This window comes from Miniopterus schreibersii (assembly GCF_964146895.1).
Source record: "Miniopterus schreibersii genome assembly, chromosome: 7".
NCBI lineage: Eukaryota > Metazoa > Chordata > Mammalia > Chiroptera > Miniopteridae > Miniopterus > Miniopterus schreibersii.
In genome coordinates this window covers 56,627,903-56,641,926 of record NC_138108.1, presented here as the reverse complement: position 1 = coordinate 56,641,926, position 14,024 = coordinate 56,627,903, and the positions used below count along the sequence as shown (strand labels likewise).

Sequence of the window (14,024 nt, the reverse complement as noted above, 5' to 3'; positions counted from 1 at the left end):
TCCTTCCAACTATCTATTCATCATGTTCTTGCTGACCATGCCTGTCTTCTTCATATTCACGCCCACCTGGTCTAGACTATGTCTCTCTTGCGCCAAACTTAAACTTTCTAACCATATCAGTGAGCTGGGATACAGTTCTCTCATCTCTCATTTGCTGTGGGCCCAAATAGAGATTTTGAACCCTAATAACTGTGCATATTTCAGTGAGCATCCAATAAATTCTGTACCCACAACTGCTTTTTCAAGGAGAGGTGAGACCAAAGCTAGCCTTCAATGTTCAATGCCTAAGGGATTCAAGGCTTACTTCAGGCCAGACTGTGTCCAGAAAGTTGTTTTTTTCCAAAGAATTCCAATATCACTGGCAGTACTAAGAAAGTATGAGATAAACCAAGAACTGCAACTGACCCTACCCCAGGAGAAAAGCAGAGGGTAAGGAGATCCTACATCACTGGGGATAGTTTAGGATTTGCCAAATTGTGCACACTTTTTGTTTTAAATTTTCTATACAAGCTTGACAATGTTTAGGGAAAACAGAAGTAACATTATCAGTGTCCAGTTCAAGATTAGCGCTTCATCCCAAACCCCATACTCCATAGCTGACTTACTACAAATAAGACATTCAGGGTTTTTCTTTAAATTCCTACTGAAGTTTTTTATTGTTTTTAATCACTGCTGAATCTGCACCAAGTTACACAAACTTCCTAATAGAAAAGTATCTGTGACAGACAGCATTAATGAACCCCTGTCTGAGTAAGTGAATGTTAAAATGTAGATGGTCACTATATCCTTAGTTGTAGTTGCCAATGCAAATGAGTCAGAGGGTTTGCTTCAGACACTGAGTTAATTGTGAAACTCTACAGCGGGAAATGCCATTGGAGAGTACTTGCTGACCTCACAGTTGCAAAAAGCATTTAAAAAGATGTGGAAACCAGATGTTTCAGTTGCATTTCAGCCTCTGCTCTGAGAATTTTTCCTGAGGAGCCCCTAATAGGCTATTACTTCTCTACAACTGAGACATGATCATCCCAATTTACTTATTTGTCTTGCTGTGGGAAGAGGCGCACGGATGGGGATTCAAGAACGGAATTTTTCATAACTCCATATGGCTTGGTAAGAAACTGCGCTCATTGAACTTCTTGTTGAGAATGTCACTTCTTTGAATTCGTGGAGAAGTGAATCAAAACAGTAGATTTTTCTGTTCTGTTCAAGCCTGATGTTTTCAAACAAAATGCTTAGGAAAGATAGCTTTCAGAATGCCTATACCATTTTTTAAATAGTGTTCTTGCCTTCTAAAATGTAAAAATAGCTTTTTATAAAGTAAATTGTTCAGTAGGAAATAGAAGTTAATATTTATATTCCATATGAAAACATATTCAAAAGTTTTCAAAGCAGATGTGGTGGTATAGTGGGGAATGTTTCTTTAACAAAAACAACAATATAGTATTTTGTTTTTATTTCAATGCATTTGCAGTCAGATTTTATAGCAGGTAACTGTAACAGAATCATAACAGGTAAGTTGGAATGTACAATAACTTGATAACTGTTGCTCCATGTACTCTGACCTGTAATGTATATCTTGCTTTTTCCAAACATCTTTTGACTAGTTTGACAAAACCCGCTTGTAATACAGAAAAAAGAAAAAAAAAAGAAAACAAGCTTTTATTTCTGAATGCTTTCTTACCACTTTGGTTCCTTTTGTTTGAGCTATCCATGTAACTTTTCTGCCCTTTTTGTTAGACAAGGAAAGTTTCTTTTGTTGTTTTGTTTTGTTAAGTGTTAGGAATGACATGGGCCTAACTGTGAATATAAACAATAGACCAAAAAGAGCCAAATACTGAAAACCCAAAATACTCTTTATGGTATTCTAAACAATGCTTTAATTTTCTTGATACAAATTAATATTGCTTTATGTTCATTACAGTGTTAGTGAAAATATTTTGAATTCTCAAAAAGAAAATTGACAGATTCTTGTATAAAATAAAGAAATAAAGAGAAAGTAAAGTTAACCTACATCCTGAATTTATGCTTGCTAAGCAGCACACAGTTGTAGAATATTTCAGCATATGTCTCTCTGGTAATAGTAACTGCAGTCATGCGGATTTCATTAAGAAGCTTGATTTGCAATGCATGGCTTTACCGCCTCTTTTTTCAGCTTGAGCCAGTGAACTAGATTCGTGCTAAACAGTGAGATCCTTTTGGCCAAGATGGGGTCTGGGATTTACCAGAGGAATGAACAAGTCTCTGTTTATTTTCACTGCACACAATCAAACTTAGGAAATAGACACATATTTGTTAGACATGAAAAAGATGGTCATGAAGCTAATAAAAATTAAACCCATGTGGATGAACTTCAAAATGTTGTAAAATTCTTTAGTGATCAAGTAATTTGATCATGCTGTTTGCTGTTGGGTTTTTGTGGAGGTTTTTAAGTGATTTTATATTTTACAAAAATATAAACCTGGACAATAGAAGTTCTGTCCTAGAGATAGAGAGGGGCAAACCCGACTGTTTGTTAATAGTATGCTGCAAATTTGAGGCTTGGGGTAATTGCACATTGCTTGAATCTGGGACAAATTATTGACCAGTCATCCCAGCACAAATTGTTTACAGTTGGTTAGGTCAGTATAGTATGAGAAAGTATTTAAGGAGGAAAGAGAGTTGGATTAGAAGGCAGGAATCGGCTAGCAACTATCAAGAGCAAGGCACTTGAAACCCTGGGTCTCAGTTCCACAGTGGTAAAATGGGAAGGCTGAAATAGAGGACCCCTAGGGTTGATTGATTTTTAACTCTGGTATCACAAGTTGAACCATCATAAATCGGACTGTCTGTACTTGCATTGCCCACTAGTGTCCAAGTTGCACCTAGCGAAGTACCTCAAGGTATATACTCAAAACAACCAGGTTGGAAACTACTGAAAGTTTAGTTAATGAGGTTTTACCATATGAAGGGCAGTAGACGGTAGGTGATTTTCAAAGGGGAAAATGACTTTCATGTTCTCTTGTGTTCTCTGATCTCTAAGTATCAGATTGACTAAGGTCTTCAGTAATGGGCCTTTACCATATAATATATAAGAGGATCCCTTGGCGTCCAGAAAAAAACACGGAAAATGCCAAGCAGCATCTCCTATTGAACCGTGGCAGTGTCAGCTTCAGCCTGGGGAGGAGTGCAAGGAACAATATTTCTAATACCGCTGGCTTCCTGTCACTGCGTGACAAGATATATGTGTTCTCAGTGGAAATGGTCTTGATGGTGGCTGATTGCACAGGTCTGGGTACAAGGACTGAACCATAATCTGACAGTCTACATAGAACTATTAGAGCTACGGTAGGATTATTTTCCTGAGAATCTTTTCACATCGTTTCCATGGCAAAATGCACTCCAAACTCAAAACAATCCATCCAAAGAGTGATCTACTGGGACACAACTCATGAACGATTTTACACTACTGAAAACATGTTGGGAACAAATGTGAACTAAAAAGGGCAAGACAGACAGAGAGCTTAGGAACCAGTGGTTAGGTGTGCCTAGGTTTTTCTCTGCTGCGCTCGAATCTAGTTTGCTTTGGATTCATTTAAGCTTACCCTCAGTCTTTGATTTGTTTACTAAGTTCTCAATTATATTGCCTTAGTCATTTCCCTTGAATGGGTATTTGGCTTATTTTCCTCCATCATTGTGAGCCTACAAAATGGATCAAATTTCACGGTCTCTTTTGCCTTCACCTTCTTATTTCTCCTATTAGTTACCTTTCCAAGTTTTTATATGACTTAAAGCCAAAAAAAAAAAAAAATGTCAAAACTTGGTCACCTCTGGTAGTGTAGAAATACAAGGTAGTACTAAAACCCTTTCAGACGGTCAGTTCAGAAATGCAATTTAGCTTCAAGTTTTTGTCTAGGTCCCCAGGTTCCCCTAAAATCCCCCTCATTCATATTTTTTCCCCAAAGCTTTCTAATAATGAAAACTTAGCTACCCAGGGAACCCTTTGGCAGGAACAATAGCTGATGTAATCTTCCAGCTAAGGAACAAAATTTCCCTTGTTCCACAAGAATGGAAGCAGAGCATTTACAACATTTTGTGAATTCACAGAACAAGCAGCGGGCGTCTACCACAGAGAAGCTCGGACTGGCAAATACAAGCTCACCTACGCAGAGGCAAAGGCCGTGTGTGAATACGAAGGCGGCCGCCTCGCCACCTACAAGCAACTGGAGGCAGCCAGAAAAATTGGTAACTGATCTGACAGTGACTTTCTTTCTTGTTCACCCTTGGGAAAAAATATTGCACCTTTCCTGTAACCCCTTAATAAGACTTCTCTGTTCACCCCTGCTAACTGTTCTCTAAGCCCCTATCTTCTCTGCCTAGAGCTAGCTAGTGGAAAGTTCCTAGTACCAGCAGCTTATTGGAGGTGACAACCCATTGTGAGCTAATTAATAAAAATCAAACGAAAGTGAAGACATTGTCTCCATATCATTTAAATTCCTCATAAATTTAAAGCCATTGCTATTCATTTTAATATTGTTTTTCTCTTCTTGACTTCTGAATATGGGCTTCCTCAGCTGTTAACTGATGTTACTATGTTGAGTCTTACTGATATCGTCTCTCCTGGGCTTTCAGGAGAATCCAAAAGACCATCCCAACTTGGAGCTCTCCATTAAAGAAACCCCTTTGCTGATAGGAAAGTACCTGGAAAAGCTTATGCTGGCAAAAATACAGGTGTTCTCCAAAATGCCCTAAAGTCTCCCCAGATAACTGCTCAGTCTATTCCCACAGGACTGAGTGTGACAGTAACTGGAATGATGGATATAAAAGCCAGAGCCATTACTAGTCACCCTGGACTTCAAGTAAGCTTGTTCTTGGATGGCATTGGTAAATATTTAAGCAGCCTCTGAAGCTGAGCAAGAAAACCAGGGCTGAGGCTTTGTTTGAAATTTATGAGTGCTTTTATCCCTCTTCAAATTTTTAAAAATATTAGCAATATCTTGATTAATCCTGAAATAGAAATTAATGAAATTATCACTTGAAAAAAATTTTCAGGATCGATGGTACTTTCAGAAATTATCTCATTGCACTATGTCCGTCATTGGTGATAAGCCATCTCTGAACATGGGTTGTTTTCCTATACATGGTTTTATGATTTCTAGTTCTCCTGCATCTTTTTTTTTTTTTTTAAAGTACGATGTCATCTTCTAATAAAAGTCAGATGTTGTATTTTATATGTGTGCCAATTTTGTTTCATTTTTTTTAAGAAAACAGTTTTCCTTCTTTTGCACGAACTGAATTTGGGTAGCTAAGAAACTGTCAGTGTTGGAAAGGGCCATCTTTGTAAAGATGACTTTTTCTCAGCTGAGGGAGTTTCCCAGTTAAGTGTAAAGCCCTTGCATTCTCTTGCAGGATTTCATGTGTGTGCTGCTGGGTGGATGGCCAAGGGCAGAGTTGGATACCCCATTGTGAAGCCAGGGCCCAACTGCGGCTATGGAAAAACTGGAATTATTGATTACGGAGTCCGCCTTAATAGGAGCGAAAGATGGGATGCCTATTGCTACAACCCACATGGTTTGTTAAAAATAATAATTTTATACTTTGCAAAATCAGTTACATATTACTAAGAGGTTGTTAAAATGAAAGAGCTTCTTCTTCCAGAGATTAATCAATTTACTGATGATAATTACTATTCATAGGGTGCTTGTGCTGTGTCAATAATTTATGTTCCTTAATCTACACTGTCACTCAGTATTCACCACCCTACAAGGAGCTGTTGTTATACCCATTTTAGAATCAGGAAACTAAGAGTTAAGAGCTTAAATAACTTACCCCAAATTAGACAGCCTATAATTAGTAGTCAGGTAGAACTGCGAATTTAGGTCTTTTCTGTGCCATGGAACTTCCTGACCACAAAAGGGGGGAAAAAAAGATTATGAACTTGTCACAGTTAATTAACTAAAACAATAAGATGATACTACCAAATGTTAACTGTTCAAAATTATCCCTTTGATAGAATGAGGAAAAGGAGACAGAATAAATAACTCTTTAATTTATTTTTGTGCCTAAATTCTTAAACTTCCAAACTAAGCAACTCTCACTATGTGGTCTATTCAATAATTATGTACTAGTTATTATTGTACAGTATTTTTAATTCTAATTCTTATTCCATGGTGGATAATAGCTAGGAAAACTTTAAAGAGAAAATTAACTCATTATAATTACTATAAAGAGTTGCTCTTTGTTCATATTCTTGGATAAAAAGATAGACTATTCTTTTTGGATGTGTTTCCTCCAGGATAATATTACAAAATGTTAAAATGTGTTACAATGTCTTTTCTGCATTTATGATCATAAACATCCTCAGGTGGTATCCCATTTGGATCCATCTTATAAGAACGTCCATAACATGGTAGGAGAATTATAATGAAGGTCTAGCATATTATTGTAGAATTTATTATTTAATGATATTAACCACTGGAAAACAGTTTCTCATGCTTGTAACTAACTTATATCTCAATATAATGTGTATTTCAAGTAGAAAAGAATTTTACCTACAGCTATCACCTATTCCCACTTGAGACCAAAAATGAATAAATATAGTGCATTTATATAGGACTATAACTTCCAAATCCTTTTGCCATACTTTAAGCCTATCCAATACTATGCTATATTTAGTCCTACATTTAGTCGTTGTTTATAATTAATAGATCTTCTTTTCCTTCCTCTCTCTCCTCCTCTCTTCCTTTTTCTTCAATATATTTAAACAGGCCACTCTCTTTTAGCTCTCAAGAGTAACTTTTATTTCCAAATATATTCTCTGATTCTTCTTTTGCTTGGTAACCTTGAGAATCTCTGAGCATCTATTCCGTTATTTTCATAGGTCAAAGTCTAGGGGAGATGAGGTGTTCATGGAAAGGTTCTTATAGTATTTCATTGCCCTTTTGTAAGAATATTACTTTAATTACAAATTTTTATCAGCTTCTTTTATTCCTCATTGAAGCTGAATATTTTTTATTCTGTAAATACGTGTATAGAGTCCTGAAAAACTTGGTCTTACTCAGTTCTCAGCTTCCTTGCGAACTCAGTGACATGTTGATCATTTAGTATGTGGTTAACCAGAGACAAACGAGGGCCGCCTCAACTAGCATTGGGAGAACAGCTCCTTGAAAAATAATTGGAATGATAAAAATCATAACAATCAGAAAAAATAAAGTAATTGTTACTAATTGCTCAGTATCACCAAATTAGAGCTGATTGAATAGGAACAGGGTCCTTACGAAATGTTTAGAAGTAAACTTGCTCACTCAGGTTTTGAATGCTTGACACGACGTTGGCAGCTTGTCATAGGAGCACTTTTAAACCAATTAACCGTCCACAGGGGCCTGGTCAACTTTGAGAATCTGGCCTTTTCTAAATAAAAAGAGATGAGGCAGTAACTATACGCAACATAAAATATACAGTTCAATAGATATAGCTGAATAGACATTCACGTAGCTCAGTATTTGAATTTTTATCCTAATCTAATGATATATACACAAAGAAAGGACACTATGGGACAGACAAGTCGCTCCAAAAGCGGTCACTGTACATTTGTATGTGCACATACAAACTATGTATTGTATAAATTTTAATAATACAATAAGAATAGCTTACATTTTGTATAACATCCTTAAGTTAGCTTCTGTATTTTATCCTCAGAAAAATCCTGTGAGGGAAGTAATAGGAGAGGCATGATTATATTTATTTTACCCATGAAGAAATAGGGATAGGGTGGTCACAGAGCACTCGGACTAGGTCTCTCACCTTCTTCTGTCACTCCCCAGCCTTTCTAAGATCCTGTTCTGCCTTGGAGACATGCTTCCTTAACTTCTATGGCAGTAAGAATTCTAACAAAAACTTAGGTTCTTTGTGAGTTTTCAGATTTTGTTTTGTTTTTCGAGACACTAGACACTTACTTGATATGGAATTAAAGTTAATCAGGGCCCCTCCATAGCTTTCCCTCTAGGTCCTACTGCAAGTCATTACTTCTGGAAGAGGTTGTTCTTATGACAGATCATGTGACAACATAAGTTTATAAAATGAAAAATGACTTAAAAACAAACAAACATAAATATCTTGATCAAATCCTCAAGTAGGATTAAGGTCTTAGCTTAAATCCAGTAAAAAGAATATAGAAAAGTTATAAATTATTCCTTTAGCTGGATTAGAATGACCCTCAAGATCTTGTGTACACCTGAAATTCTATAATGATTTTCCAAACAGAATTTACTGGATTCATTATTCTAAATATTCAAGTCCCTGAAGACACGGTGGTGACACCACAGGACAAAAACATCCCTGCCACCTTGACTGGGCTGTTGGTAACATGAATATACGGAACATATATTCCGTATGGAAGTGTACACATAAGATTTGTGTATTCTATGCTTAAAAAGATAAAAAGAAGCAAAAAATGTAACCAGGAGCACAATTAATTAAATAACTACTTTTATTGCTATTTTATTTTTTTAACTCACAAATGTCTGTTTACTTTTAAGAACTGAGCAACTACTGATGAAAAATACATTTATTCTTTAGCTACAAAAATGCATTATATACTATAGATGCTGTATATTAAGATTTTCTTTACTTTTTCATAAAGAGTAATAAATAGATGAACACTAAGACATGAATATCACTTTAAAGCAGGAATAATTTTTTTTTCTAATGCTTTCTTATCTTTTTTTTTTTTTTCCATTTCAGCAAAAGAATGTGGTGGTGTCTTTACAGACCCAAAGAGGATTTTTAAATCTCCAGGCTTCCCGAATGAATATGATGATAACCAGATCTGCTACTGGCACATTAGACTCAAGTATGGTCAACGCATTCACCTGAGTTTTCTGGACTTTGACCTTGAAGATGACACAGCTTGCTTGGCCGACTACGTTGAAATATATGACAGTTACGATGATATCCACGGCTTTGTGGGAAGGTACGTGTTGTTTCCCCACACAGGAAGCTAAAGGAACATTTGATATTGTGTTCGATGTTTCTTTAATTTTCACCCCAACTGTCCCTACAATATTGATTTTCCAGGGTTTCTACACTCCTACGACAACACATTCTTCTCTTCTTTAAAATATGTGTTTATTGATTTCAGAGAGAGGAAGGGAGAGGGAGAGAGAGGGAGAAACATCAATAATGAGAGAGAGTCATTGATCGGCTCCTGCAAGCCCCCAACTGGGGACCGAGCCCCAAACTGGGACATGGGCCCTGATGGAGAATCAAACCATGCCCTCCTGGTTCATAGGTCTGCACTCAACCACTGGGCCACGCCAGCCGGGCACCGTATCCTTTTCTAACAAAGATTTTGTTTTAGTATGTTAAACCAAAGTCAGCTGCTACTTATTATTAAAATGCTGATAGCTGACTTTTGATTATTTGATTATTTGTAACAGTCTATTTATAAAGACCTCAAGATTGACTAACAACAGGAAGAAGAAAGATGTGAGATGGGAAATTTGTTGGGATTTTTAAATGTTCTAATTTCTGTCAACCTCTAAAAATAATTATAAATTCAGTAATTGGTGCCTTTCTTCTGTGTACAAAGCATTAGGCCAAGTATTATGGGTATAAGGTAAGTAAACAAAGCATAGCCCCCGCTTTCATACAGTTTAGCTAAACCTATAATAGGTAGGTAGCTTCTTAAAAATAACTTTTTTTGCCATAAAAAACAAGTGCTCCTTTCCTCAATATTTCTCCCTTGGTTTGCAACATGCTGGGACATATATTTGTGTTCTCACTCTAAATCTTTAACATAGTTTAAATTTTGAGAGCCTTACAAAATATTACAATTAAAAGAGTGTGCAATTAGGTGTTTTATATATTCAGGTCACCATTTTAATAATGTGTATTTTAGACTACCCATTGTCAATAGAGTATCAGTTATCAATACTCCATTATCCATGACAGTAATTTAATAAAAAGATATGGTATTGGGGACAATTAAAAATGACAGACTCAATAGTTTCTATGTTGACTTTGAAATGTGTAATTAAATGCAAAGGAAAACAAAGGCATTTCTTGCCTAAGTAAACAACAATTTTTGGAGGGAAATTTTTTGCTTTGCTTTGTTTTGTTCCTTGGTTGAGACTACTGCTATAGAAAAAAATTCAAATAGTTTTAAAGTAGTTTGCAAAAGACATAAAGTGGGTTGGAGAATTAAGAACAAAGTATCTTTTGAAAGAATGTACCTCCTACCTTGGGAATTAGGATGATATTTTTATTTTAAACCTAGTTTCAGAAATCAATTACACCCCTAGGTTAAAAACATACTATTTTTAAAGGTTTTCAACATGCTATAAATTTATATTGTGTAATTTACCTTTTTCATAGACTCCCCCCTCCCCCTGGAATAAATTACACTTTTAGAAATTGACAGAACCCTTAACTTTTATATAATGTGCAAGGAAGTTCCTTTCAAGGCATAATTCATATGAAACTCGAACTCTCATATCTATAAGGTCCAATGTAATTTTTCCACCTTTAAATCTGTCTACTCTAGAATTCAAACCATAATACCACCAACTATACACTCATTGTCCTTCAACTGTGAAGAAAACTTTCTGAGATTAATCAGAAACAAATTTTAAATTTTTCCAAAAAGATTCCAATTGTCTACTATACAAATAGTTTTATTGGTAGACAGAGTAGAAATGCCACATATCCGTTCTTAAGAATCTCATTAATAGTTTGAGAAGATTACTTCAAACTATGTTTTACCCTCTTACCCCTTACAAATTCAAATTTAAAAAAAACAATAAAACATCATAAAATGGTGGGACAATAAGCCATTACTTAGGGAAAATAAAGCACTTTAGTTATCAGTAAAAGTTACTTACACTAGCTGTATAGTGTTCATTCATGTGACCTCTCTTTTTAAAAAATTCCCTTTCAGATACTGTGGAGATGAGCTTCCAGAAGACATCATCAGTACAGGTAATGGCTCTAAATTAAGGAGCAAAACTATGATTTGTTTTCTCACAGTGTGATTGAAAGTGAAGGACCCAGTGGTCATTACTATTTACTTTTTAAAGTTGAGAGAACTGTGGAGTGATGCAGCTTGCTGGCTTGTAAAATTTAAACTATTTATTTACACCTAAAGAAAGATTTATGCCAACACCTTGCACTGAAAATGTGTAGTCTTCTGCTATCTGTAGGAAATGCAGTCTAAGATAGTCTTGAATCCGCAAACCCCTGAACACTGTTGTGGCTTCTGATTTCCATAAAATGTAATAAAAGGCCAAAATTTTCATTGATAAAGGATTGAAGTAATTTATAAAGTTGTTAAAAATAACTCTGTCACTGCAAAACTTTTACATCTTATTTATTGTATGATTGCCTTAGTATAGCATTTCCCAGAGAGTTATAAGAGCACAGTACTGTGAAATGTTTTCAAGAGGTGTTGCATGAGAAAGGGCTCTAAGGTCAAGGAAATTTGGGTAACATCGGGTTAAAAAATGTTAAACAGGTTTCTTTATTGGAAGATATCAGAGACCTTTTAATATGTTAATTATCCATAGTATCTCTCAAAAGACTAGCTGTGGTAGGCAATGTTTTCCAAATCTTTTTCCTCATGCAGATTATTTTATGTGATTTTGTTCCACGAAATGTACCTCAAGAAATGTCCTTATAGTAGCTTAAATTTATCTTATTAAGCAATACCACCACTATTAACCCAAACTGCTATTTCCTGGCTAAGAAGCTTTATTTTCTTAGACACCATTTTTTCTTTATATTTTCATCACCAGCATTAGTATCTGCCATTTTGCATGCTCTGTTTTTCCTCCAAGTCATAAAATTATCACAATACTTATGCAGCTAAAAACAGCAGTCCTTACGCTCAGACACTACGGCCTCGATTACTCCCACACCCTGCCTTGCAGTACCCACGATTCTCATTTATTCTCCTTATTACAAGAGGTGGAGCTACTTGTTTAATTCTTGAATGAATAACAAAACACTTAAAACTTACTAATTCATTACTCTGTTACAATCTCCCTAGGAACAGTAAACTACTAAGCCCTTTGTTTATCTCGATTCTTTTCTTGAGGACATGTTTTATGTTAACAGAAAGTTAAAAGAAGACATCATATGAGCTGTAGGAGGCAGTTGAGAGATAAGAACTCTATTTTTAAAGGGAGCGAGTGGGAGAGTCGGAAGGAAGCCCTGAAACTTGCCGTTTTTGTCAGCTAAACTGAAGGAGAGTAACATCTTTTTTCTTTTGCTCCCCCTTCTCCCCAGGAAATGTCATGACCTTAAAGTTTATAAGTGATGCTTCAGTGACTGCAGGAGGTTTCCAAATCAAATATGTTGCAGTGGATCCTCAATCAAAATCCAGTCAAGCCAAAAACTCAAGTGCTACTTCTACTGGAAATAAAAACATTTTACCTGGAAGATTTAGCCATTTATAAAACGAAAAAGGACATTTAGTATTTATGTTTGTATCTTTTGGAACCCCTTGGATCTCACTTTTATATTATTATTATTGTTATTAACATTTATTTATTACCTTTCTAAATGTAAACGCAACAGTGATAATTTTGAGAAAATTGGAAAATACAGAAAACTTTAAATGAGAAAATAATATCTCTCATAATCCCATTGCAGGGAAATACCAGGTGTTAACATTTATATATTTTTCTTTTTGTCATTTTTTTGGCTTGTGGTATCTGTATATATGTTTCTATGTGTATTCGTATTTGAAATTTTGGAATTCTGTTCCATGTCTTATATCTTTTTTTAAAAACCATGAACTATATGGCTTAAGCATTTTTCCTTAATATTGAATATTACGCAAAAACATGATTTTGAACAGCTGTAAAATGTTTTGTGGTATGATGGTGCCATACTTTATTTAAGCCTGTCTCTATTGTGGGAATTCTAGGTTGTCTTCATAAATGTTGCTTCAATAAACATCCTTAACCATATGCATTTGTACAGCTCTCTAATTATTTGGGGTAGGGTCCAAGAAGTGGAATTACTGGGTCAGAGATTAATTAAAATGTAGTTTTCTTTTTTGACAAGCAAAAATGACATAACATTGTGGTTTGAATGTGCAGTGTGATTGATGGTTGGTTTATATACTCTTTGTCCAGTTTTATTTCTTCTGGGAATTATTTTTCTTTCCTTTTCACACATTTTTTTAACCTGTATCATCTTTTCTCTCACTGATTTATAAGAAATCATTATATAAGATTTCTTGTCTAGCATACATGTTGCAATTTAATTTTGCTTGAAGTTTGATTTTTTTACCATGTTTTCAATGTACTGAGAGTTAAATTAAACTTTATTTGCTGTCACACTTATTGCTGCGGTTCCTTATCTTTATGATTAGGATGAATATTCCCATTACAAATTCTTGAATGAACTCGGGAAGAGTCAAGAAGCTTGCTAAAAAATAAATGGCAGAGATTTATTCAAGGATCTTAAGAGTTTGCAAACTGGAAACATAGCTAAACAAAACCTAGATGTGTTCTGAAGGAGAAAGGAAAGCTGAGGGTTGGTTCTTATAGTAAAAAAGACATTTTTTAAAAATATACATTTCTATTGATTTCAGAGAGGAAGGGAGAGGGAAAGAGAGAGACAAACATCAATGATAAGACATTGATCAGCAGCCCCCTGCATGCCCCCAACTGGGGATCAAGCCCTGACCGGGAATCAAACTGCGATCTTCTGGATCCCAGGTCTATGCTCAACTGCTGAGCCACGCCCGGCCGGGAACAAAAAGGACATTTTGAGAAGTATTAGTCCTGCATTCTTAGGATTGGCCCAATATAATGTAGACAAAAAGGGGCCACAAACTAAACCTGACAAGCTCTGGGGAGGCCTGCATGGCTGGCCCTACAAATTCAGAATCCAAAAGCAACCACCTAAGATGATCTGAACATAAAAATTCCTAACTAAAAGCTTGTCATGGAGGGTAGTCAGATCTAGGCCCGTAGCTTCCTTGACAAAGGTAAAACTTTACCTTAACTGAGCCTGTCTATTGTCTTTTTGCAGCTAAAATA

General features: G+C 35.6%; 1 protein-coding gene across 1 annotated transcript; it reads left to right on the top strand.

Annotated features, from left to right (window-relative positions):
* The first annotated feature begins 927 nt into the window (after positions 1 to 927).
* Positions 928 to 12,943, top strand: TNFAIP6 (TNF alpha induced protein 6). Its single transcript, XM_081141699.1, has 6 exons — positions 928 to 1,110; positions 4,084 to 4,221; positions 5,386 to 5,547; positions 8,719 to 8,947; positions 10,913 to 10,953; positions 12,259 to 12,943. The coding sequence occupies exons 1-6, from the start codon at positions 1,017 to 1,019 to the stop codon at positions 12,426 to 12,428; spliced, it is 834 nt and encodes a 277-aa protein (XP_080997825.1). The 5' UTR covers positions 928 to 1,016; the 3' UTR covers positions 12,429 to 12,943.
* The last annotated feature ends 1,081 nt before the right edge of the window (positions 12,944 to 14,024 follow it).